Below are 25,934 nucleotides of genomic sequence, written 5' to 3' on the forward strand. Positions count from 1 at the left end.
AGCATTTTCGAAAATGCTTTGTAGATGACCCATTATACCCGAATCATACTAGCGATCGGCGATTACGTCTGCGTTCGCGTTGGGGTCTCTTGACCAATCAAAAAACAACTGCTGGCGATTGCGATTCGCGATTCCCAATAGGAATTTACGTAGACTCGTAGACGCACGATCGCCAATCACCAATCACCAGTGTGATTGCGGGCATGGCGTGTTGATACAAAAATGCGATTTGAACGCAATTTAAATCGCTATTACTATATATTATAATAAATTAACGCTTTATTGACGGATTGCATAATTGTATATTATTTATTTTGTAATGTGATTATTAGCGATACATGTACATATACATGTGTTGTTTTCCTTACCGGTCTCCGGTCTCCGCAGTTGAGTTTTACATTAAAAAGTTAAACTGTCAATTTTTCAATTTCTCTCGAAAAGGTAATTTATAATTTATATATTATTTCCTCTCTTTTAATTCAGGTAATATTTGCATAAAATGATTATATTTATTTACATATATTACATATATTCCATCTCCAATATGCGCAACGAATTAATTTGTTTATTAGAATCGAGATAACGAAAAATGAAAATAGTTTATAATTTATCGTCTGATCGTACGATTTATTTATTTATTTTTATTTATTTATTTATAAAGGGTAATTATTACGTTTTTGAGAGAGAAAGAGAGAGACAACGCGTGTTTTAAAATATACATGTATTTTCATAGATCACATATGGATAAATTTGCCATTCCGGCATGCATAGTAATAGGTATGTATGTACATATCGGAAAGCTGCGATATTTCAATACTATATATATATATATATATATATATATATAGGTACATTGTTTATTAACCCTTATTCCGTATTGTTATTATTTTTAGCACCTTCTAAATGTACAGGTAGGTCAGCGTATTTTCGATAAGTTTATTAATATGCAAAAGTGTTTTTAAAAAAATCTGAAAAAATGTATATACCTTCTTTGAACATTCTAAATAAAGACTAAAATAATAAATTTGAAAAATAATTTACTTAAATATATTTTTTTTTAATGATTATTTGTTTTCGAGAAATTGACGTTGTTAGAAAAATCACAGACAAAAATGATTCATACTTATATAGTCAAAGGATCCATCAGTACGGAATAAGGGTTAATAATACGTGCGTTTGGTGAAATGCACCGATGCAATACACACTACCAAATATGGAATATATATAATTTCGATCGATTCATTATTATTAATCAGTCATTAGCGCATTGTTAATCGCGTCGTGTCGCATGGTATTGATATTATACGCAAAATTGTTGACGAAAATAAAAGCTACGGAAAAAAAAAAAAAAAAATGAAAATATACTCTCACACACACTCTTCTTACAACTACTTATTAGCTGTAACTCGATAACATTAGTCATATCATTTGTGAACTTTTTCATTAGCTTTAAAAATTATATATATATATATATATATATATATATATATATATATATATATATATATATATATATATATAGTAGACCGACATTTAAAGAATAGTGTCGCATACATTTTACAGTCTATCCGATACATTATTAGCATTTTCTTTACCATTTGCGATTCGCGAGCCAAACTGAAAAGCTCTTTTAGGAAAGTTGGCTGTACTCTGAAAACCAATGTTGCAGGCTAGCATGCGTAATAGTAACTTGTCTCCCAATCCAGTTGGCATTTTTTCAGTCGGGTAGCATCTGCCAATGATTTCATATATTATTGTATTTCATTATAGCGGCTCAATTGTTTGATATTTAAATGATAGATTTTAAATAATAAATTTACCTTTCCCATGGTTTTGTATTTTGCACGTATTTCACCACGTTCTCATCTAGATACGGTAAACGGGACTGTTTACCATGATCAGAAATAATCCGATCGTCTCGACCTAAATTTCTTTCGGAAATTCTAGCCAATTCGATATTTAGCTCTCGCACCAATGCGTCCCATCCTTTATGTTTCAATATAGTTCTGTGTCTCATGTATCCGCCAAATAATTCATCCGCGCCTATGCCCAAGAGTAATATTCTGCATGGTGACTCGTACGTTTCATCTACTGGATAAAGAATACCCCTTGCACGACTTGCAAACCACATAGCGCATCCTAAACTTTCGTCTAGTATTGTACGTAAAGGATACAATAAATCAGAAATACGCGAAGTGCGATACAATTGCAGTTCCATTTGTGTGATATTACACTGAAATAAGTACGATAATTATAGAAAAATGATGAAATAATGATTTTCACGCATATTAATAGAGGTACTAATAGAATACAATACTTGTATGAAGTTCCATTTTCGGTTGGGACAAATTCGTAACAATTCGGAATACGTTTGTCGGCCAGTTTTTCTGTCCGGCACATCATATTTCTCTATCGTATTCTCCTTTTCACCATTTATATTACTTATTTTTTGATTATTTATAGATTTTTCAAACGCAACGTTAATGAGATCGATACTTTCATTTTCTGGAACATATTTGTCAGCAATCGCCGCTAGAATGGCCGAATCTAAGCCACCGGAAAATAATATCCCAATCTTGGAATGACGGCAAGTAGTACTTTCACCATTTAATACAATTTTTATGCAATCTTTGCAATAATTTGGTTTCTTTTTTACTCTAACTTTCACAGATTGATGTAAAAGTTGCGTTAACCTCTCGACTCTTTCATTTACCTCCCGATTTCCCAATAAATACCGCAATGTCTCGTTAAAATCTATACTATCTGGTATATTTTCTAGATATTCCAAATCTTTTGGCTCGGGATGTAGATGTAAATTCGTCAACGACGAATTTGTGTTTAATATAGTTTTCCTAATATTAATATCTACATTTAAAGTCGTCTCCAATGTTTCGATAACATCCGTGAATCTCAAGTCTGGTTCTTTCCATGGATAACATGCTAAATTCATCCGCAAGCTATTTAAATTCATTGAAAAGATACCTATAGCTGGTACTTCTACGATTCCTTTCATATTTTTGCTCGCAACTGAAGTTAAAGTCAATGAATTAGCCTTGTTATCTATTTTTAAAAGCAAACTGTGCCGTCCGATAATATCTCGTCCAAAATATAACGTATTGGTTGATTTCTGATAATATATTAAGCTGTAAGGACCTTCGATCTTCCAAAGCACAGATATGATATCTGTAGTCGATTTCAATTCGTCCAATATCACCGTTGTATCGCAAACATCATCCTTTGCCTAAAAAGTCAACAGAATTATTATAAAATATATAGATATCCCCTTAAATACCCCCCTTCTCCTTTCTCTCATTTAAAGGACCGATCCTTTTATAATTTCTTTTCTAACAAAATAGAAGCTCAGTTGTTACAGTTATAGTTAGTTGTATTATTCCACAAGAGTATTCAACGTAATATGTATTATTGTGAAAAGATAATTTAAACATTTTTTTATTCAAACCATGTTTGACCAAAAACATAAGACATAAAGATTTAGCACGTACAAATTACGTACCAAGCAACCTGAGAAGACATCTCCATTCCATAATAACAAATTATTATTATCATCCAAACTTGGCTGTGTTATTATCTCTGGTCCTTGCATCCATAATACCGCCGCAGCAAAGTGTCCATGCCAATGATGATTTAACGATATATGTTTCTCTGCTAAATGATCGGGACCTCGTCCAGCTATTACATCTTTGCAAATATTCCACTGAAATACAATAGAAATGTACAAAGGAAAAAGTATGTAATTCATGTTCTTAACTAATTACTAATAAAATAACATTTAATAATTCAATAGCGCACAAGTTTTAACAAATTGCTGCTGCGTGGGTGTACGATACGCGAGTGTGCGTGAATATAATCAAATGTAATAAATTTACCGTAGTAGAGGTTCCTATTGTCGATTCATTTCAAATGTAAAAAATATATATATATATATATATATATATATATATATATATATATATTTTTTACATTTAAATATATAAAAATGTAATCCTCTCGTGCATAATATTTTCAGATTTTTTTTTCTTTTTTTTTATTTTAATAACTATGATGAACAGCGTGCACTAATTTTGTAGCCAAGTGGCGAATGATAATTAGAAAATTATTGAAACTATTTGGTAGTTTGTTATGAAAGACATGGATGAAAAAACAAATTGTTTTGAGTAGAAGAAATCTGTCAATTTAATTATGTATGTACAATGTACAAGTATAAAAAATGATGTTACAATTGAAGTGAATTAGTAATCAAATTTTATCCATTACTATTTTTATGCCTACTTTTTTCAATGTGAAATTTAATTACCAAATTGTTTTATATAATTTTACTATATCGAATGGCAACAAAAGATAGATTTCTTTGTATTCGGAGCAGTTTGACGCTTTGTCAATTTAATTCATTCGTTCTTTTAAATAATAGCTAAATAGTTTGAATAACTTTCCAATTATCACCTGTGTACTGCAACAAAATTTTTTTCATCAATTTGAGCTTGTGCATTTTGACTTTGACGTTTTACATTTTGCATTTTTTCATCTAAAAATAATTTGTTCAATTTTTGAAAAAATACTCAAATTATGCAAAGGAAATTTTGTTTATAAAATTAAATTTAACAAAAAAATGCGCACGCGCGGGTCTTTCAGCTCCAACATTTTTTTAACACTTTGGCATCAAGTCTTTCCTTTTACATGGTAATGTAATTACATTGTAATTGTAATGCTCTTACACACATACACATACACATGTACGTATCTACATACATACCTGCGTGAAAGATTCAGAGTCGTTTCTAGCTTGATGTATACAACAAAATATTCCACACATAATGAAACGCCAATGTGAATGAGATTGTTAATTATATTATAGCTTTTACCATCGCAAGATGCACGAGATAAAATTAATCGAGAAAATAAATGAGGTAGATATATATTTTGAATATTTTAAAAAATGATTATCGCCAACTTTTTTTTCATAATTTGGAATCCGCTCGCAACTCGCAGGGACAATAGGTTATGCATAAGATTCCATATCTGGGAAAATATAATAAAAGTATAATTAAATATAATTTTTGTTTGAAAAAAATATTACCAAACAAAAACGTGATTTAGATTTTAGAAAATAAGGTCTACGTAAAATTTTCTGAATAATTTGTGCGAAATTATGCTACAAATGTATTATCAATCGCTTGCACGCACTACACACACATCTCACACACACACGCACAGGCACGCATATATATGTGCATATATATGTGCACACGATGCAAGATCCAATATGACATATGACATACGTATGTGTATGTACGTATGTGTAAATACACGCGCGCCGGCAACCGGCAGAAGTGACGTTTGCACGTGCATACATACAGCAGAAATGTACGACAGTTTGATCATGTGAATTCCAATTAACAATATTTTTGTTCCTAGGAAACAAACTCTCCTATTGGATATTGCGAACCCTAGGAGTATGAATATCTCCAAAGGTTACTACGCATGTATCGTACGACAAGATTTCTCGGACATATTGATTGGCTGTTATTGCAAGAAGCTTGCGGTATCCTCTAGAAATTCTCCATCCATATATATGTAAACCAATCAGTACGTATGATAAATATAACGTATAATTATAATATTATTGTACAATATATTAATGTATATATATATATATATGAATGTTTATATAATATTATGTATTCTATATCTAACAATTCCAAGTGATGAGTTTAAATCGATCGTTTGACCGATTTGAAGAAAAGTAGAGATATCTCCTTGCTCTAACTGCGGTCAATCGATCGCTTCCGAGCACTTCTAACGACAAGTGGAGTGTGCCTTTTTATAATTTTAATATTTGAAGCAGTATCTGAAGACGCTACAAAATATCAAACATATGTGTTTTCGCAGACGAGATCGAACAGCCCCTGTGGCCTAATGGATAAGGCATCGGTCTCCTAAACCGGGGATTGTGGGTTCGAGTCCCACCAGGGGTACAGGTACTTTTTACGATTTCAAATGCCGCTTACCTTATTATTAAACCAAATCTCGCATTTTTTTTTATTCCGAATTCTTTAACAGTGTAGTTGGGAAAAGTTGATAGTCAATTCGATAATTGTTTATAAGTATATAAATTTACTTTTGTGTCATTCAAATAACAGACACATATTATTGTAACGACGCACGATGCATTGGTTCAAATTCAAATTCGAATACACATTTTTATTGCAAAAAAAATGTATGAGTGTGTGTATACACACGCATAAAAAAAAAAAAAAATATATATATATATATAACTAAATTCAAAATTTTCTCTCTCTCTCTCTCTCTCTATATATATATATATATATTATATATATATATATATATATATATATATATATATATATATATATATATATATATATATATATATATATATATATATATGTAATTATGCATGGTAATGTTTCATCGATAAGTAACGGTGGCACAAGTACGCGCGGCAGGTGGCGTTGTATAACGTGTATCGCGTATCGCAGCGTACTTGCCGCTTGTCTCGCGGCTAGTGGCACCTGGTGGTGACACCTAGTGGCTAGTGGCGACAAACAGTGGCACAGTAGCGGTCTCGAAGGTTGACTCGTTAGCGCGTTTCCATTTTCCGGTCCTCTCCGTTTTATCTTTTTCGGTTAATACTTTCCGTTGATATTTTCCGTAATACAGAATTGTACACATATATACGGGCTGTATATTATATGTGTACATTACATTTCACGCGTGTTCTCTCTCTCTCTCTCTCTCCCCCCCCCCTCCCTCCAACCAAATCTTTCTAGTCTAGTTTTACGGATGCAGCGTGTCGCTGGCGTCGAGTGTGTCGAGTGTCGACGTAATCGTATCGAGACTGCGGCACGAAGACGAAGGCACGAACACGAACGCGAACGCGACGCTAACGCGAACGTGAACGCGTATCCGTCACTAGTGCTTACGAGATACGGCTGAACCACGCTGACAACCGGACGCTGCGGTGATCGGTTCGGCCAAGGTTCGCGTTTGCGATAGTCGATTCCCGACGGCTGCTCGTCGATACTTGTCTCTTAAATATCGGCGATACGCGCAAAACAATACGGATAACGGATAGTTGGCATTTGCCGGTACTCGGAAAAGGCTGCGAGTTTGCCGGCCGCGTCACGGTCCAAGTGAATGCGCGCGCGGTACTGGCTGAAAGGAAATAAGGGATATCGTTCTCTATATTACTCCGTTCTCCGAGAGTACGAGTGAAGATTACGAAGATTCAAAGTTATCATCGTGTCGTCGTCGAGAAGAGTGAGTGAGTGAGAGAGAGAGAGAGAGAGAGAGAGAGAGAGAGAGACAGAAAAAAAGAAAGAAAGAGAGAAGACATCTTTCGAGGTTAGATCAACTATCGTATTAAAAGCTTCGCTCGATATAATATTTAATTAAAAAGTTTCTATACGTGTACAAATACGTACATGCACGCACGTATGTGTATATATATATATATATATATGTATGCTTATATTACAACATTTATTCGTCGTGATATAGGTATTCTCTTGCTTTAACGTTTGGAGGAGGCAAATTCGTATATATCAATCGACCTATCGATATCATTGCAAACGACTGTTCGCGAGAAAGGACTTTATTCACAGTGCTATGCGCGCCTTGTCAAGTGCACAGCTGTTTGATCGTAGCGAGAAAGGCAAGACTCGAGCTCAAGTCGTTACTTGACAATTCGCCATCTCTTTTATGTACTTGCATGCGAGTCTAACCTAACCTCCTCCACACCCGCAATAATACGTGCGTGCAAGTCAAGTGCGAATGTGAGAAAATCGATCGACCTGGTGGCTTATCCCGAGGTGACCCGAGCTGAGGTACATTTTATTTACAGTGATTCGTGTTAAGATAACGTGCAAACTCATAGACATATGTATAATAGACCGGTCCCTGCCGAGAGAGGTGACGTAGAAACAAATGACGGACAGAAATAGAGTTTATAGGGGTAGAGCTGGTTTTCCTCCCGCCCCCCTCCCCCTCCCCCGCCCCCCTTATTTTCTTTTAGCATTTGCGAGAAAAAGACAGATCTGTCCCGAACGCTGTTTCCGTCCTTTATACGTTTCCACGCTGCATCCTGCAGTAGGAGCCGGTCTATTATACATATCTATACATACACGTTTATGTGTAAACTCTTTCTACAACTTTCTCACCTCGTTTTCTTCGTCGTTATATCGTTACGATTGCTAAGCAAGACCGTTTATCAATTTACGAGATTTTTGCGCGGACGTATACACACACACACACACACACACATACAATTTTCGTCGAGATTACCATCGCGATACCTCTCAAATTAAATATACAAACGTACAAACGACTCTTGTAACATTTACACACTTTATGACGCGACTCTTTTATCTTTTTGACAGCGTGTCAGACATTTGCCTCATTGATTCGTCGCATCATTGATTATTCCGCTTAATTATTGTAACACGTGGTCACGAACCACGACTGGTGCGACAAAAAAATCTTACTTAAGTGGATTTATTTCAAGTCTTATTACGTATGTATTGCTATTGTTTAGCAAAAACTGTCACGCAACACATTTACATCACGCACATATGTAATCAATTTGATATAAGTTTTATTTATAAAATTTTAATAAGCACTTTAATTTTTTGCCTTTAATTCTCTCTTTCTCTCTGTATACTAATAATTATTTTTTTCTATCGCCATATACATATATTTACAACTACATAACTAAATTATTCTAAATTTGCGTAACACAATTTTCGATTAATGATGTTTTTAAACAGAAAGAAACAACCAAATATATACTCCCAATTTTATTAGTATCTTTTTAATATACAGGTTAATATATAGATTCACCATATTGTTCATCATTTCACAACTCTGTACAATATCAAATATGTAAAAATATTAATTTGTTTAAGTACAGCAAGTATACATACATACATACATACATATACATTCTGTTGTACAATTTATTCGTGTTGCTTGTAATCTCCAAAAATTTCTTCAACATCTTCAAAATCAGATATATATGTATATATATATTTGGACGAGAGAAAGAGAGAGAAATTATATTCTTTATATGAGCATATTGTAATATCAAGAGATTACATATATTTCGCCAATGTATAATATTATAGAGTTGTTTCGGTGGCACACGATAAATAGTGAGGTCAAGAATATCGATTAATTAGTTGCAATTATTACGCAAGAGAAAAAGGAGAGTCTTTGCGAGCACTCTGAAAAGAGAGAAGTAGTATCGAATCGTATATATTGATACAGTTATTTATAATGCGCGAGAATGAAAAAATTGTTTTGTTCAATACTTTTTTTTTTTTCTTTTTCCAACATATGTATAAAGTCATCACTTTCCCCAATTGTCATCGTATAACTTTAACAATAAATATAGGCGTTGTTTGTTTCTTCTCTAAAAGTGACATTCGTGGGCTTGACTTGGCAAGTCGAATAACGAGATAGTTTGCGATGGTCGAGACTGTTTCGAGCAGCCATGGTAGACAACGTGGCGACGGGGATTTATCAATCAAGTCCAACTCGTCGTCGTCATCTTCGTTCTCGATAACACTTCATCCGTGGAAATTTTTGGCAACATGTTGCCGCTGGAATTCGCGTAGTTTACATTATAATACCGTAATATTTCAAGTTTCTCTTTTCGGCGTGTTAAAGCTCAATTTCTTTAAACGTATAGTAAAACGATTGTTTGCGTTTCCGTATACATATACGTACATATGTGTAGCCGCGCGCGCCGTTGGTGCAAAAGCGCATTAAAGTATTCCTACAAATGATGATTTATCGATATTTCCAAGAGTTTTCCGACAATTTTCTCCATGATAATGATGACCTTTCATCGTTTATTTGCCACACGTGATAAATTGTATGTTGACGTCTATCTTGCAGTCTATCAATTATCGCTTTCATATTTAGCCGAAAATTTCGTCTTTTCTTCTCATTTTCGTGCTCAAACAATTTGCTGAATTGTTACAAAAAAAAATATATATTATATACATAAGATGTATCTGTATAAAGCCATTACAAAATTTTGAATAAAAAAGTAAAAAATGTCACAAGTGGTGTAAAATAATCGCGTGAACAATATGTCCGATGTGTCGAAATTTGAAATCTATGCATTAAATTAGAAACAATACCGTTTCATTCCGGCGCAATTTTTTTCTGCAATGTTCACGATTGCGAAAGATAACGATCTTGGTCGATTCGCGTGCAGGACTCTATCGCTCGCGGTCGCTTTACTCACTCGAACGATAATTGATACCGAGCACGTGCTTACCGTCCACGTCACGCGCTCGAGCCAAGATGGATCGCCCTGTCGTCAGCTACTTGGGTGACCACGCGTGAGACGATCGTGTATACATAGTGTGTTACTGGCCGAGACTCTCACTTGAGACGCATAAAATAAAATTCAACTCAATTATTCTTAAATTAATACTATATTAGACATACATACTATATATATATATATATGTTACAGCAGTATTTGACTCTTACATCATAGCTCTATACGTTTGCATTTCATTTTCGTTCTTATTAATTACGAGCAGTCACGTGCATGAGTAAGAGAAAGGGCAACAACAAGCTGCTTTGATACATATGCATATAAAATTTTGTTCCGAAATCTATTTGCACTGCTTAGTGAAGTCACGAGACAAAACACTAACGCTAACTAAAATTTATATAGTTTATATAGACACATCACTTATTTCGCAGCTTCTTTTCTCGTCTTGTCGTTTGCGTAATTTTGACGAACGAGAAGCAGACGACCAAGATGAAATATCTATATTTTTTATATTCTCATCGTACATAGAAATTATAATTTATATTTTTATTTACAATGGTGTTAAAATATTACTTATTGCTAATATCAAAGCATGTTGATTATTTTTTATCAGTATTGTAATTGAGAAAATAATTTTTTTATTGTTTGTATACACGGGAGAAACGTTCAACTTTTTTTTAATATATGCAGAGAGTTGCATACATGCACCCTGAGCGCGATGCGAAAGTAAATTGTGATTACATAATGAGGTTAACGTTAAACGGTTCAACGCGCGTACGACGGTGGGCGTCCACCTTGAAACAGCTGTTTGTTTTCAGTATGCGGACGGATATTAATAATATCGCGTATCCCGTAAAAAGATTATACGCGTACTCTCGAGTTATGCGTGAACGCTTCGTTAATTTCTTGAGGTCTAAAGGTGTTATAAAAGGTGTTCGCAAAAGTTACCCCTGATAGTTGTCGACATCATGTACAAAAACACCTGTTGATCAAATTCTGAATTTTCATGTAATTGTAAATTGTGTTTAAATATTTTCTATCTATATATTAAATATATAAAACAAAATTTTTTAAACAAACTAATTTACTTTCGCATTGGCACTATTGAATATTCAATTACATACTTAATAAGGAAAATATAATAGATGTAATTACGATAATAGATGTAATTATGGTACATATATGTATATTGAATAATAATTGCAGAGAGGTGTACTGTATCGATAATCGCAGTAATGATGTGCGCGCGCGTGCGTGCGTATATGTGTACACATTTCTATTTTAATTGTGTACAGCGAAAATTACGATTGTATCAAGCAATTTAATATTTATAAGTTTTACAAAGAAAAAGACATAAAATTCCACTTTACATGCATATTCCTAAATAGAATAAACGCGATATATGCATCATTGTGTAATATCTCTGTGATAATCTAGATATATATATATATATATATATATATATATATATATATATATATATATGTATTATAATTTTTTCTTTTTTTTGCGCAATAAGATCCAGTCGTGAATTTACTCATATTATTTTTACTTTTACATTAAATGCGTACACGAGATAATACGCTTGTATAATTTCTAACATTGTTTTTCCGCTATACACACAACACACATACATACGCACATACATGCATATATATATATATCTTTATGTCTTTTATTCATCCATTCGCTCACTCACTCAGTCACTCAGTCACTCAGTCGCTCAGTCACTCTGTGATATTTGGAAAAGAATGTATGAACGAGATAAAGCATTTTTTCGACTTTGATTGCTCGCGAGGATTGCACGAGTCGTCGTCACGTGTCTGCTAGGGCTGATCGCGGTTCGGGCTCGACCGAGGCTCAACAAGCTGGATAGCGTTTTACGTCACTGACCAATACGTGGTAAACAAGCATTCGCACACGACAGTACTTGGCATTCGGCCAAAGAACCAATAAAGTTTCATCGCTATTGCTTTTGTTTTTGCGATCTTACGTAGGTATAATATACATCTGGCCTGTGACTCACGCGCGATATTGTCATCCCTCGCAGAATTGAAGCGAATGATTATGAAATCCGCCTCCGCAGATGCTATTTAATAGAGAATCCACTTTTTTCCGGGATCTTAAAGCGCTCGGAGCGACTTTATAGATGACGCACTATATACATACAATATACAATATATATATATATAGGGATAAGTATTATGTCACTTGCGCATTGCAGTAAGTGGTAAAACACCCGATCTCTATTTCATGCCAAACTATTTGACTATAGCGCGAGTTTCGCTCTACACACTATGTATAAATTTAACATACTAAAACCGACATACCATTTTGTTTATGGTCTCTTGTCTTTAATTTTAAAATAAAAATTTAGACTCACAGATATATTTACCGAATACTGCTTCCTATCACAGCTTTGACAAAATTTTATTTTAACTTTTTCTTTTAATAAATTGGTTCAAGAAAATGACAAAAAATTAAAGTTTGAGAAATCTTTGAGACTTCAAATAGAAATATAGAAGAATCTATATATGTATATGTAAAATATTGTATATCTATCGAAGAAAATTTATGTCGTAGCGTATATTGGGAAAATTGAGAAAAGTATATAAACCGTATATTTTCAATCTTTTGCGAGCAAAAATGAGACAATTTACTTTATTTTTTTTTTTTTTTTTTTTTTTTTCAGTTTCCTCGATGGAGAGCACCGGTAACGATAAGCAAAACGAGTCGGACGAATGCGACGTAAACGGAGATAATAAAAAGCGAGACAACAACAACGACGACGACGACGACGACGACGATAACGACGACGACGACGACGACGATGATGATGACGACGACGACGACGACGACGACGACAACGATGACGACGACGATGACGACGATGATGACGACGACGACGATGACGAGTCGACTGGGCAGGAGGACGTCGATAGAAAGATCAAGGGAGAGGATAAACGCGAGTCTTTAGAAAATATGAATTTGAAGAACGAAATGAAAACGCTGAAGAAAGTTTTGTCGGTCGACGAAGAGGAGGAGAAGAGCAAGGAATCCGCCGATGAGGAAGAGCGCAAGGAAACGCGGATGAGCTGTGAGAAGAAAGAACAAGAGTCGTCTAGCGACAGCACATCCATCAGCATCTCTGACGACGAGTCCGAGACAAGTTCGGAAGACAAGACGGAGCCATCAAAGCCGGAAACGACCAGCGTAGCGCAAGTGGAAACGATGAAGGAGCCATTGAAGGAAAACGCGTCTAAGAACGAAGACACTACGGATGATAGCGACATCGAGGATGATCTAGTCTCGGCGATCAATTACAATACCATCACGTCTCTGGCGGCGCTCAAAGATATGTTACAGTCCTCCGGAGAGGATTCGGATGGCGTGGACAGTTTCTTTCATCATTATTTCCTATCGCATGTCAATCGACTACCGTCGAGGAATCAGACGCACAGTCCGTATCCCTGGGGCAGAAGACTGTCGGAATGCCGAGAAGAGGACGAATACGAGACCGAGGAAGGTGAGAGAAGACGGTTTTTCCTCTTTTGTAATTTCAAAGAGAACTTTGAAAGCTAATCATTTCGCACGGACAATTACCGAGCATTATCGAGAAAAGCGTACAGTTACGAAATACATAAAAGCTATTACAAGGAGCTCGTCCAATGAGAGCTAACATTAGCCAGCGTGTTCGCGTTTGGCAAAGCAAAGCAAAACACGGTGCAAAGAGTCACTCCGTAACGATCGCTTAGGTGTATTTATAACACCTCTCATCCTCTTTCCTCTTTTCATCCTCTTATCCCTCTATGAGGAATATGATCCTTGATCGTTTACAAGAACGTAATCTCAAGATCTCGATATAAAAAAAGTTATCCACTGCTTCTTTACATGTACTACTGTATTCGGCGTATTTATTTTTGTAAATACCTTTTTTTTCGTTAGTTTAGCAGCAACGATTTTTATCGGTACGCGTACTTGGGATAGCTTTATTCGCGTATTCTTTTATTTACGAATTTCTCAACCGTTCAGCGAGGAGATCACAAGCGTGCCTTTGTATCGTTCCTTTACTTTGGAAAAAGTTTTACTTGTACGCATACGAATCAGATAATGAAAACTTTATCGCGTTACGTGACGTTTAGACGCGCTTAATTGTGACTTTTCAGGGAAGAATGCCGATAGTCCGAGCGTCGACAACAAGAAAGACGCCACGACTATTGAAAAGAGCGAAAAGGCCGACAGTATTTCTTCCAAGACATCCAAGGCATCGAGCCCCTCTTCCTCGGAGAATTCCAGCTCTGAAAAGATTGACGAAAAGTCTCTTCCAACGTCTAGTGTTTCGGACGCGAAACCGTCGTCACCATTATTAACGATGATGACGATGACGCCGCCGTCAACGATGACGCCGCCGTCAACGATGACGACCACGACGACGATGACGACCACGACGACGACGACGACGACAACAGCGACGGCGACGGCGACGGCGACGGCGACGGCGACGGCAGCGGCAGCGACAGCGACAGCGACGACGACGATGACGGCGACGACGACGACGACGGCAACGACAGCGACGACGACGATGACGGCGACGGCAACGGCAACGACGACAACGACAACGATATCAACAATAGGTACTACCGCCTTAATGACGACGACGACGACGACGACGGTCGCGACATCAATCTCCGGTAGATTCACAACGTCGACGGTGACGTCGCCAACTTCCACGACGAAACCTCCCCTTCGGAGAAGACACACCACCGGTCCAGGCATGACTTTCCCCGCTACGGATCCTCCTTCGTATTCCACCAGTATGACCTTTTCGAGGACTAGCCCGTTGCCCAGCCCACATTTCGACAAAAGATTCTTTGACAGCAGTTTGATCGAGATGAAGAGTCAAGCGAGTAGCACCAGCACTCTCGATTATGATTCCACGGAAGAAGTGTGGATACGCAGAGTGGATTTCGTGCAGGAGAGAAAACGGCGAGTGAGTATTATCTCGATTCTTAACCCAACCGATATTAACGAAAGAAAAAAAAAAGATTTTTATTATCGAAAATTATTAGCGAGACTTTATTAAGAAAAATGAAATTAATTGCACAAAAACACACACACACACACACACACACACACACAACTTTTTTGTTGTTTGTCATTTTTATTTTTTCAAGGATTAATAAATTAATGACATGTACGTGATGATACGTGCACACAGTTCTGTATCATCATCGTCGACATTACATTCTATTTATATCATTTATAATTGCACCAATTAATCAGTTACCACAAAGAGAAGAAGCAATTCTACAAATTTATATATCAGCATCCTAGTTAATCGATTTTTGCAACTACACATCTTACAAATAATTTATCCATTCCCTCATTGTTGTCTACTTAATCGAATGACATTTAAATTATATTTAGTAATGGTGCGGTACGTGACAAACCAAAATTAAATTCGTCGTCGTATTTGCGTGTATATTTTTCAGCAACGTTTTATTATTTTTAAAACATACATACGTGTCGATTTATCAATAATACTTGTACGCACAAGTTATTATTATTGTAAAACGAGAGGGATAGTTGCGTGAGTGAATGTCCGTTTAATGTATCATTCGCGTCACTTTAAACTGCTCGTTTATTCTTCGATCGACATTTCTTCCATTTCGGTTCTTTTTTTCCGTCTAACGTGTCATTGCGCTAACAATACGCAGATTTATGCATTTTATTACATCTTTTATATGTCAAATATGTCAAATATCAAATCATTGCCTAAATCTAAACACACACATATATATAGATCCTTTTATATGTCCAATACGTATACAGATATACAATAGTGCAATTCTGAATTTGTTCACTATGAATATTCCTAAGCTATCGTAAAGTCAATTTAAATTGTCGACATGCTCCATCTTTAATATTTAATTACTATAAGATAATTTTGTTGTTTAAAAATTGAATTAAAGAAAGAATATTCGTAAAAAAAATTCCATTGGTATATTATCACGCTGAGTGTTATTGTTAATAAATTGTGAAATAAGAAAATATCGAAAAAGATTATCGTGACTATTATAGTCTGACACAATACTACTGACGATTAACATGACCATCGTCCAAAGGAAAATCGTTATCGATAACGAGCTGCGAAAAGATAATGATTGCGATACTGGATACTCATTGTCGGAATACTTGTTACTTGTCATCGAAAACTCGTGAACGCATAACAAAACTTGAGCAACAAATATTTAAGAATCGTATTGCTTTTGACTCAAATGTGACAAGATGTCGGTATCTCTTGGAAGAGTACGAAAGTATTCTCTAGTGCCGTATCTGGATCGTTGCCCAGAGTATCACGGAACTTATAAGGTATTAAATATATTTTCTTTCTTACAATTAACATTTCACTTTTAATTAATTAATTAATGTTATGGCAGCTTAATTAAAACGATATTTTGAGAGAGAGAGAGAGAGAGAGAGAGAGAGAGAGAGAGAGAGAGAGAGAGAGAGAGAGTATAAGTGAATGAAAATGAGAATCTCTGCAGGGAAGGTCGCCATTCTGTCGCAATTTTCTTCGATCTCATCTCCACAAGAATTCACATGAATACACATAACGAACAACTCCACGGGACGTCTCTCAATATCCTCTTATTTCACAATTATACTCATTTTACAATTCATTGTTGTACGCTTTTTTTGCCGTATTTGTATCATTAATGAATATATTTCTATGAAAGGCCATACATATAAACATTTTCTTTTAGAGCATGTGGGTTAGTGAAAAAGGATAAAAATATTGACGCTACATAATATAGGAGATAATACAAGTTTTATAATTTGGGAATTACACAAGGTTACGATTTTTAATAAAAATCGGCAAATCTTTTTTTTTAAATACATAAAAGATAAAGATTATAATCACTATAATTGACATATTTTATCTGTCGATGATGAGATTCTTAATTTATTATACAATATGATGGTATTCATTTGGTTAAACCACGAAACAGATAGATTCAAAATTTTTAAATGCACTTTAGAAATCACAAACAAAGTGAAACGATCGCATTTGTGTGTCTGTTAGACATTCTGATAAATCTTTTATTGAAAGTACTTCAAAGATATATATTTTTTTTTATTATACAACTGGAATGTGTGTGTCATCGCGTACAGCAATAATCTTTCTCTTTTTTTTTTTTTTTTTTTTTTTATACTAATTTTACGACATTAAATATCTTGTGTTGCATTTGATGATGTTTGAAAAACTTGCGTAAATATTATCGCGATATTATCTAGCGTGTGATTAAACAGTGATATCTAATCTTGCGCCGTCTTCGGCTCACGGTTTATATTAATTCTCTCATAATCATTGGAACTGTAAGAAATTTTTGGACGTTTAAGATTTTATATTTACATTAAAAAAAAAATCTTTTTCTTTTTCTAGGAACTTGGTTCACAACCACTTCCAACGATCGTGACCGAGGATGCGGATAATTCCAATCATGCATCTCAAGGCCATAGACCACGAGCAGGTGAGTTAATAATTGGCAATATTGTATTGTATATGTGCAATTATTACATCTTTTTCTTTTGAAGCACGTAAGTAACGTTTTAAAAATATTTGCATATCATATTATTATTATTAATTTTCGGTTACTAATAAAAAATAATTTTTTATAACAAAGAAAAAGGAAAATTATAAAATAGAGGATAAATGGAATTATATACATGTACATAAAACACAATGTGAGAGAGAAAGAGAGAGAGGGACAAAGAGAAATACTTACTAATTACATATAATGTTAAATAAAAGCTCGTCATTTTTGTCGTATATTTTTGTAAGAGTAAATGATAAAGGCTAATGGTGTATTGAGTAACGAAATAATTTAACTTACAGATACATGGGGCTCGCACTCGAAGACGATTAAAAAGTCGAGTTATGGAAGCGCACCCAGTTCTGGAAAATCGACACCCCTTCCGCAGCCGACCGAAGCATCAAGCTCGTCCAGTTCCGGCAAGGGTGGTCGAAAGACTTCTGGTACTCGATCCGGTTCCACTAGTCGCAGTAATAGCCGCAGTAATAGCACGGAACGTAGAAGAAGTAGCGGTACTACAGACGACACCGCCAGCCCTACGAGAAAGCCGGCGATCTTTGATGCTTTCAGACCGAGGAGTAAATCGGACGCCAGCAAGAGGAAACCCAGTATTATAGCTAATATGAAAAGTGCCGTTCAGGTAAAGAAAAGAAACTTTGTGAAAATTGAAACTTGATAACAAAATCTCTCTATTTTATAGAACATGCCGCAATATATGTACATTAGATGCATTATATAATTATATACAATGCATGCGTTATGTTAATTTGTTCTAAAAAGAGTTCCTCTCAAGTACATAGTTGAGAAACGTGCAGAAAAGAAAGTAATTTTAATAATATTACATAGTATATATATAAATTAAAAAAAAAAAAACTATTTGAATAGCATAATTTATAATTGTGTGTATATTTGCGTGCGTGCGTGCGTGCGTGCACGCGCGTATATAATATCTTTTATTTTAATTCATTTTTTTTCTATCTCTCTCTCTTTTTTTCTCTTTGCCATTATCCAGCATTCCTTGCATAGAGGATCGCATGGGAGCTCGTCGGTGGATGTACATACAGAGAAAGAATATCATCGAGATAGCCAGAAAGAACAGAAAGAAAATAAAGAACAAGGAAGTGGAAGACCTAGGGCTGGATCTGAAAGTAGCCGAAATCCTGTTAGCAAAGTTATGGATCTTATCAGGCATAGGAGTCATAGTGCCTTGAGTGCAGAGGATAAACGAAAAGCTGTAAGTAATCCTATACTTCTATTAAATTCTGTATTTAATTCATTCATCGATTCAATGGCATCGATAACAATTATTTTGAATTATATAGATTATTACGTTTGTACGGTCAATTGCATATATATGTGTGTGTATATATATATATATATATATATATATATTTCATGGATCCTGTTTTATTGACAAACGAAAAAAAAAATCAATTCTACTTTTATTTAGCTTACAATTGGTGTTTTATAATTTATTACTTAACTGTTACGTATATAAATACACGCACATATTTGATACAATGCACAAACACAGATTTGAAATTTTCAAATATATTTTACAAATCATAAAAATTTCTACATAATCTAGGTCAGGTAGAAGTATGGAACAAATCATGCTCAAACATAATCAGTAGCGCGCGTCGAGAATCTGCCTTAGCAAAGATAGACGTCTTCTTTATCGCGCGTAAGCAAGAGAGAGTAGAGAAAAACGTTTCCTATCTTTTTACCCTTTGGTTCTTAATTTGGGATTAACAATGAAATTGTTGTGCAAATATATACGATAAATAATATTGTATAGTCAATAAAGTAAAGCAAAGTGTAAATAAATCGATAGTAAAGAAAAGGGATAATAACAAAACGTTATAATAACGAAACGTTAGAGATAAGTATTGTATTAAAAGCGTATTGCCCATGTAGTGATATATTCTATTTTTAATCAACAATAATTACAAGACTGATAATTGATAGAGAATTTTCTTATTTTACGCATTTTGTATGTATATAAAAACACAATCACACTATATATATTCACAAAATATTCAAATTTTTAACATGAAGAATTGCTCTCTCTCCCCCCCCCCCCCCTTATGTGTATGAGGAAAATTAAAGAGATTGTTATATAAATACATACAAGAGAGTTTGTAATTGCTTTATCAAAATGTTATAACAAAAATGACATATTATAGACGAATAATATATTTCTAGATAAATTGTCTATACAAATGTATAATCGTTATTGTATTTATTACTTCAAGTGTCATTAAAGATGATCAACATTGTATGGCACATTATTTCTAAAAATAAATTTTAATATAATCTACTCTTTCAACGGTTTTAAAATAATACATAAATGCAACTGAAATAAACTGTAAAGCATTATCGTTCTATTCTACTTTGTATTTCTTGTACGACTCGTTGATAAAGCATTTATGGACCAATGTTTATATAACATACTTTTTTCTTATCTTTACTCACAACACACGCTGATGAAATTTGGTCTTTAAAATCTACAACTGATAGAAATGTGTTTCGGACATTAAAGATATATTTTTCTCGCTCGAGATGAAACAACATAACACAAGCTGTATGTTGTCATATACAGATAATTTGAACAATAAGGTAATAAATTTAATAAAGGAAAAAAATAATATTTCTTTCTTGCATTATGAAAATTATTCAATGCGAGTGTTTGTATAGGATTCTCGTCGTACGGAGCAGGTGTCTCGACTCGGTGTTTGTGACAAAATACAACGCGTATACAGTACACGGTATACAGCCATCTCTAGTGGGAGGTAGCACGTTCGTGTATCAAGCAGAAAGAGACAGAAAAGAGAGACACATCCCCGCTCAGTGGCTCGTCGTACTTGCTACACTGAACACGTAAAAAGAGCGATCGTGCCTGTTAGTTTTGCAATAGTGCGAGTGTATGTGATTTGATTGAGAAAAATTCATCAGGTGATCGACTGATCGACATCGATTAGTAAGAGAATAATTGCAACACAAGCGATGAGACCTGCTTGAGGGGAAAAAAAAAAATTGAATTTTTTCTCTTAATAAGAAGAAAATGCTTAAAAAAAAATATTAATTTCTCCCAAAAGGCGAAACCTATTAAAATTGATCGAATGACGATAAAGCATCGTGTGAATTATTAGATTTGTCATTCGTGAACGTTTAAAATTATAAGTACACAATGTTCAAATTTAAATTACAAACATTGAATTATACTTGATTGTTAAAATAAATTTGTTGAAAAAATTTTTAGAAAAAATGTACACAAGTATAGTATGGAATCTGAAAGATTTACCGATCTTCGCTTTGTCATTAAAAGCCTAGATAAAAGACTTGGATCTCCTCCATTGTAAGTTTAAGCAAGACGCTTAATGTCACGTCGGGTTACCGACAATACGAAATTTGCAATGGAAAAGTCTCAAGCTGTTTACGCTGTTGACACGCTTTTCAAATCGCCAGTATTTGCGTTACCGGCTATCTCACAATCAGATAAATTCCACGTGTCGCAAAATTCTCTTTTCGACTGATGCAAACAATTTTTCCGTATTATTCTATAAATACAAATTTAATTATATCGATAGCGTCAAGTACACATTATTATTTATTATTTGATAATCAAGGTTAAAGTCATCAAAAAAGTCAAAACGGGATGAAATTAATTAATTTCAAGAGTAATAAGTGTGGCAATTAGGTTACAAAAATTATAAACAATGATCATGTATATATGTATGTGTATGTGTGTATATATATATATATATATATATATATATATATATATATATGTACATATACACACACACTTATACATTGAAGAAAAGAAAGAGTAGGCGAGAGAAAAACTATATTATCATTCGTGATCTTTTGTAAGACGAGATCACCGAATGATAGCTAACACAAACATGTGTGCTGCACCTGTGGCATATGTGCCACACCGTATTAGTAATCGTTTTCTTTTTTTTCTCTTTTTTTATCGCACAGGCAACAGACAGATAATATGTCTATGTTATGTCACGGTCACACATAAAGTTTATATTACAGCATTAATTCGAGAAACAACTCGAGAGAGAATTGATGAATAAGAAAAGATGGAAAGGGATGAATTTCTGTCAATCGTGCAGGTTCCATAATTAGGATTTTTTATTTTTTTTTTTTTTTTAACAAGCAGGTTTTTACAAAGTTTACAAAATATACATACAACAATATACATATAATTTAAAATAAAATAATTTCAAACTCAAATTCGTAAATCAACAGATAGAGTAAAACAAAAAATGTACAACTTTAATTATTCAGTTATGCGATTTGACGACAAATCTAAAGGGCGATAGACACAGAACATTCTGGAATGTCTTCATATTTTCGATGGATAAAGAGCGGAAAGAAGGACGATTATTTTGGTGCAAAGCCAAGAAGCCGTTCCTTGGATGCCAAGAGTCTTGAAGCGTCCGGCATTCGATTGATTTTGCAAAATGTATATATAAATCAATTTTTTCTTCAAACAATATTTATATGTGTGTGCGTGCGCGCGTGCATGCGTGTTGTGTCTCTTTTTTATAGATATAGTAATATGTATACTATAGCATCGTCCGATTGATATTCTCGATATTAAAAATATCGATACATTATAGATTTATGCTATTATTATGTTTTTTGAATTTATATATCTTGAGAAGAATTGCAACATTAAGAGGAAATAATGCTTATTGAAATTAGAAAAAAAATATATATATATAAATGCACAGAAAAAAAAACTAAACTAAATACAAAGTAAATTTATAAAATGTAGAAAATATAATTTCTTACACACACACACACACGCACAAAATTATATTTTTTATGTCCACTGCATTTATTTCGAGATAAATAGCGTAATTAAATATATTTACATAGTCGATTAATTTAGCATTGTAATATATTTGCGATAATTATTACGATTACGATAGACGATTGACGAGTGAACAAGACTTGTCAGATGTGTAATGTAATAAATATTGTTTTATTTACATATAATTTTTTTATTTTGTTTCAGAGAGCGGCAGTACAACATCAGACACAAATAGCGTCACAGAGTAAGTAACCTATAATCAATTGCATTAAAGTTTCTAATCTTGTTGTTGAAAAAAGAAATCGCGCATCCAACACAACTGTGGTCTAAATTGATAATATGTCAGATATGCGACCTCTGTTTATACTTTCACGTTGTAAACAGAAAAGGTTATCAAATTTTGTAAGTTTTTAGGTTTTTCTTCAATTAATACACACACACACACACACACATATAATATACAGAATCATATGTCTGTTCATGAATATTCCATCAAATATCTGGCAACTGGTTAAAGTTACAGGAATGTTTAGTAAGAAACATTTGCACGGCTTTGAGTCTACTGCAAAGTGCATGTAAAATAATTTTTTTTACTCGTGACTCGTAAAAAATAACTGTAACTGCTTGTTGCAATTTATTTTTTTTTTTCTTTAAGACAACTGTATTTTATGCCATCGTACCTCTATTACTTTTTACTTGGAATATTGTGAGGAATTGATTTATAAAAAATTTAGGGTAGTTTCATTTAAAAAAATGAAGATGATCTTCATAATTTGAAGTCACAAGTGAAAAAAAATTATTTTACATGCACTTTGTAATAAACTGAAAAGTTGTGCAATTTCTCTTATTAAAACCTTCTTGTAACTTTAACCAGTTGCAAGATATTTGTTCGGACATTTATGGACAAACACCCTATATATAAAGACGAAGCTGTACCTGGAATATTAATTCTTACTCGATATTCTTGAAAGAATCAAATGTTTTTTTTTTCTTTATTTCTATTTTTTTTTTTTTTTTTTTTTTTTTTTATGAGAAACTTATTCGAGATAAATGTTATGTAACAAACATGCCACGGAAATTTTTCTCGATATTATTATAGTATATATCGGTAATTATTTTCAATTCTATATATATACGGTATATATTCGCGTTTTATCTGTATACAGAAATAGTTGGTTTATACTAAAAAAATTAATGATACTATTATATAAATTATATAATTATTACAATTTTTAATTTAATAGCTTTAATACAAGTTTACATTCATGCAAAGTATCATTTAAACGAGGATATAAAAAAAATTATTTTCTACAAGTACGACCCGATGATCGCATATGTATTACTTGGGGTATATGATTTTTTAAATAATTATTAAATATAACAAAATAAAATTAGTTGCAATCTTTATTTCGATATATTTCAATAATATTAAATATAAACCGAACGCTTCAATTGGTAATCATATATATTTATTTATTTATTTATTTATTAACGATAAATTGATTTCTAATTATATATCTGTAAAAAAATATACACAGGATTATATGTAGGTATATATTATATCAGATGTAGTTGTCGGTATCTCAAAATATGTATCTCTCAAGAATGATCGACTGTACGATCGCGCGACAAAGTTTATAGCTCTTTGCTGAAGATGGCGCTGTTGGAATTTGTGAATCGTCAGTCTAACGCGTATCGCGATGCGGTATACGTACGCAATACGTACTACATACATACGCGACACGCGGCAAACGAGTGTGGTACGTGGTACGGTGCATGTGCGTACAGTGCGGCGGATAGCGCGGTGCAAATGTCGTACGAAGGCCGTGGCAGTGCACGTTTCAACGGCGAACGCTGACAATCGATGCCCGCGCGACTCGAAATCAAAGAAATCGGTTAGCGGCACATCGCACTTGGATGCTTTCGATACGGAAATGTCAAGGTTCCGCGTCTGTCCAGTGGACCATCGCGATTAATTGTCGGCATCGTTGTACCCTTTAAATCTGCGCCGCGCGTCCGAGAACCGAGAACCGAGAACCGAGAACGTGACAAGCGTGTCAATAGCACGGCATGTGAGACATGAGACCTGCGTTCGTCGTAAACATCGCTCGTCGTCGACCAACCACGCGTGTGTTGTTAGTTGTTAGTTGTTAGTGAGTGCGAGCGAAGGACAGTGGTGTCGCGTTTTTGCGATAAATCGTACGGTACAGTGTTAATACAACAGTGCTTTTTTTTCCTTTTCTTTTCCTTTTCTTTCTTCTCGTATCAATGTAGGTATGTGCAATTATTGTGCACGAAAACAGAGTGTGCGTGTGTAGAATTTTTTTTAAATAAAAAAGAAACATATTACTCGGCATACACGATACACGATACACACGAGAGAAGGTAAAAGTAGGCGAGTTTCTTTATCGCGCGCACGTGTATTGTATTGTACTATGATCGAGAGACGCGTCTGCAAAAAACGGATAAGATTCGCATCGTCTCGTACTTGACTATCGTCTCCCGCCTCCCGCCTCCCGCCTCCCGCCTCCCGCCTCCCGACGCATCGTACGCGGTTATCGCTTGCTCTCGTCCCCCTTTGCGAGTTTCGTCTCCTTTAAATGAAATGAAAGAGTATAAAGTTGGTAAATTGCGCGCACGCGAATTGGCTTTCTGGCATTTCCTCGACATTTACCTCAGCCTTTCTCATTATTACGTAATCTAAATTGAAACATGTTACACGGAGGAATAATGCGACTTTTTATCGCTTTAAGGATTAAGTTATCTAACCGGCGACATTGCACAGTTTCCCCGCGTTGTACATAACTACGTCATTCACGCTCGGCATCGTTCTTCTTATTGTTAGCCGCATTATACGCGCGTGCGTATAATTATATGATTTTTCCATTTAAAATGATGTAGATGTGTGTGATGTGTCAAGTATAATTGAAAAGAGACAAAAAGAGAAAAAGAGAAAAGATAAATATTAAAGGGGAAGATACGATCAAAATGATGTATGTATCTCAAAGAAATAGATAGATTTTTTTTTTTTTTTTTTCCAAATTTGTCAAAGCATAATTTATGTCAAGCATACATTGAAAAGAGAAAAAGAGAAAGGTTAAATATTAAAGGGGAAGATACGATCAAAATATGATGTATCTCGAAGAAATCGATTTTTGTTCGAAATTTCTCA

The 25,934-nt window shown here is 34.3% G+C and overlaps 2 protein-coding genes and 1 non-coding gene across 8 annotated transcripts in view; 2 read left to right on the top strand and 1 right to left on the bottom strand.

The window, feature by feature from the left end:
* Positions 1-99: 99 nt before the first annotated feature.
* Positions 100-5,362, bottom strand: LOC140673077 (asparagine synthetase domain-containing protein CG17486). 2 transcript variants are annotated; one of them, XM_072905715.1, is made up of 7 exons: positions 5,298-5,362; positions 4,772-5,037; positions 3,515-3,715; positions 2,318-3,241; positions 1,821-2,233; positions 1,596-1,732; positions 100-1,331 (listed from the first exon to the last, which is right to left on the bottom strand). In XM_072905715.1, the coding sequence occupies exons 2-7, from the start codon at positions 4,829-4,831 to the stop codon at positions 1,249-1,251; spliced, it is 1,818 nt and encodes a 605-aa protein (XP_072761816.1). In that variant the 5' UTR covers positions 4,832-5,037; positions 5,298-5,362; the 3' UTR covers positions 100-1,248. The 2 variants fall into 2 exon arrangements, with proteins under 2 accessions (XP_072761816.1, XP_072761815.1); XM_072905714.1 differs by lacking the exon at positions 5,298-5,362 and adding an exon at positions 5,096-5,224.
* Positions 5,363-5,907: 545 nt separating this feature from the next.
* The window catches only part of Snf4agamma (SNF4/AMP-activated protein kinase gamma subunit), a 42,566-nt gene continuing 22,539 nt past the window's right edge, over positions 5,908-25,934 (top strand). Inside the window, exons 1-7 of one of the 5 annotated variants that reach the window (XM_072905704.1) lie at positions 5,908-5,996; positions 13,023-13,856; positions 14,497-15,320; positions 17,778-17,865; positions 18,231-18,568; positions 18,941-19,162; positions 22,967-23,006. In XM_072905704.1, the coding sequence (XP_072761805.1) occupies positions 13,031-13,856; positions 14,497-15,320; positions 17,778-17,865; positions 18,231-18,568; positions 18,941-19,162; positions 22,967-23,006 (2,338 nt within the window). In that variant the 5' untranslated portion in view covers positions 5,908-5,996; positions 13,023-13,030. Of the gene's footprint in view, positions 5,997-6,573; positions 7,384-7,560; positions 7,866-12,098; positions 12,233-13,022; positions 13,857-14,496; positions 15,321-17,777; positions 17,866-18,230; positions 18,569-18,940; positions 19,163-22,966; positions 23,007-25,934 lie in introns of those variants that run through there. The other 4 variants (XM_072905700.1, XM_072905702.1, XM_072905701.1 and 1 more) reach the window with 4 other exon arrangements.
* Trnar-ccu (transfer RNA arginine (anticodon CCU)) lies at positions 5,921-5,993 on the top strand. The gene has a single exon. It is a non-coding gene; the product is annotated as a tRNA-Arg (tRNA).

This window comes from Anoplolepis gracilipes, chromosome 14 (genome assembly GCF_047496725.1).
Source record: "Anoplolepis gracilipes chromosome 14, ASM4749672v1, whole genome shotgun sequence".
Taxonomy (NCBI): Eukaryota; Metazoa; Arthropoda; class Insecta; order Hymenoptera; family Formicidae; genus Anoplolepis; species Anoplolepis gracilipes.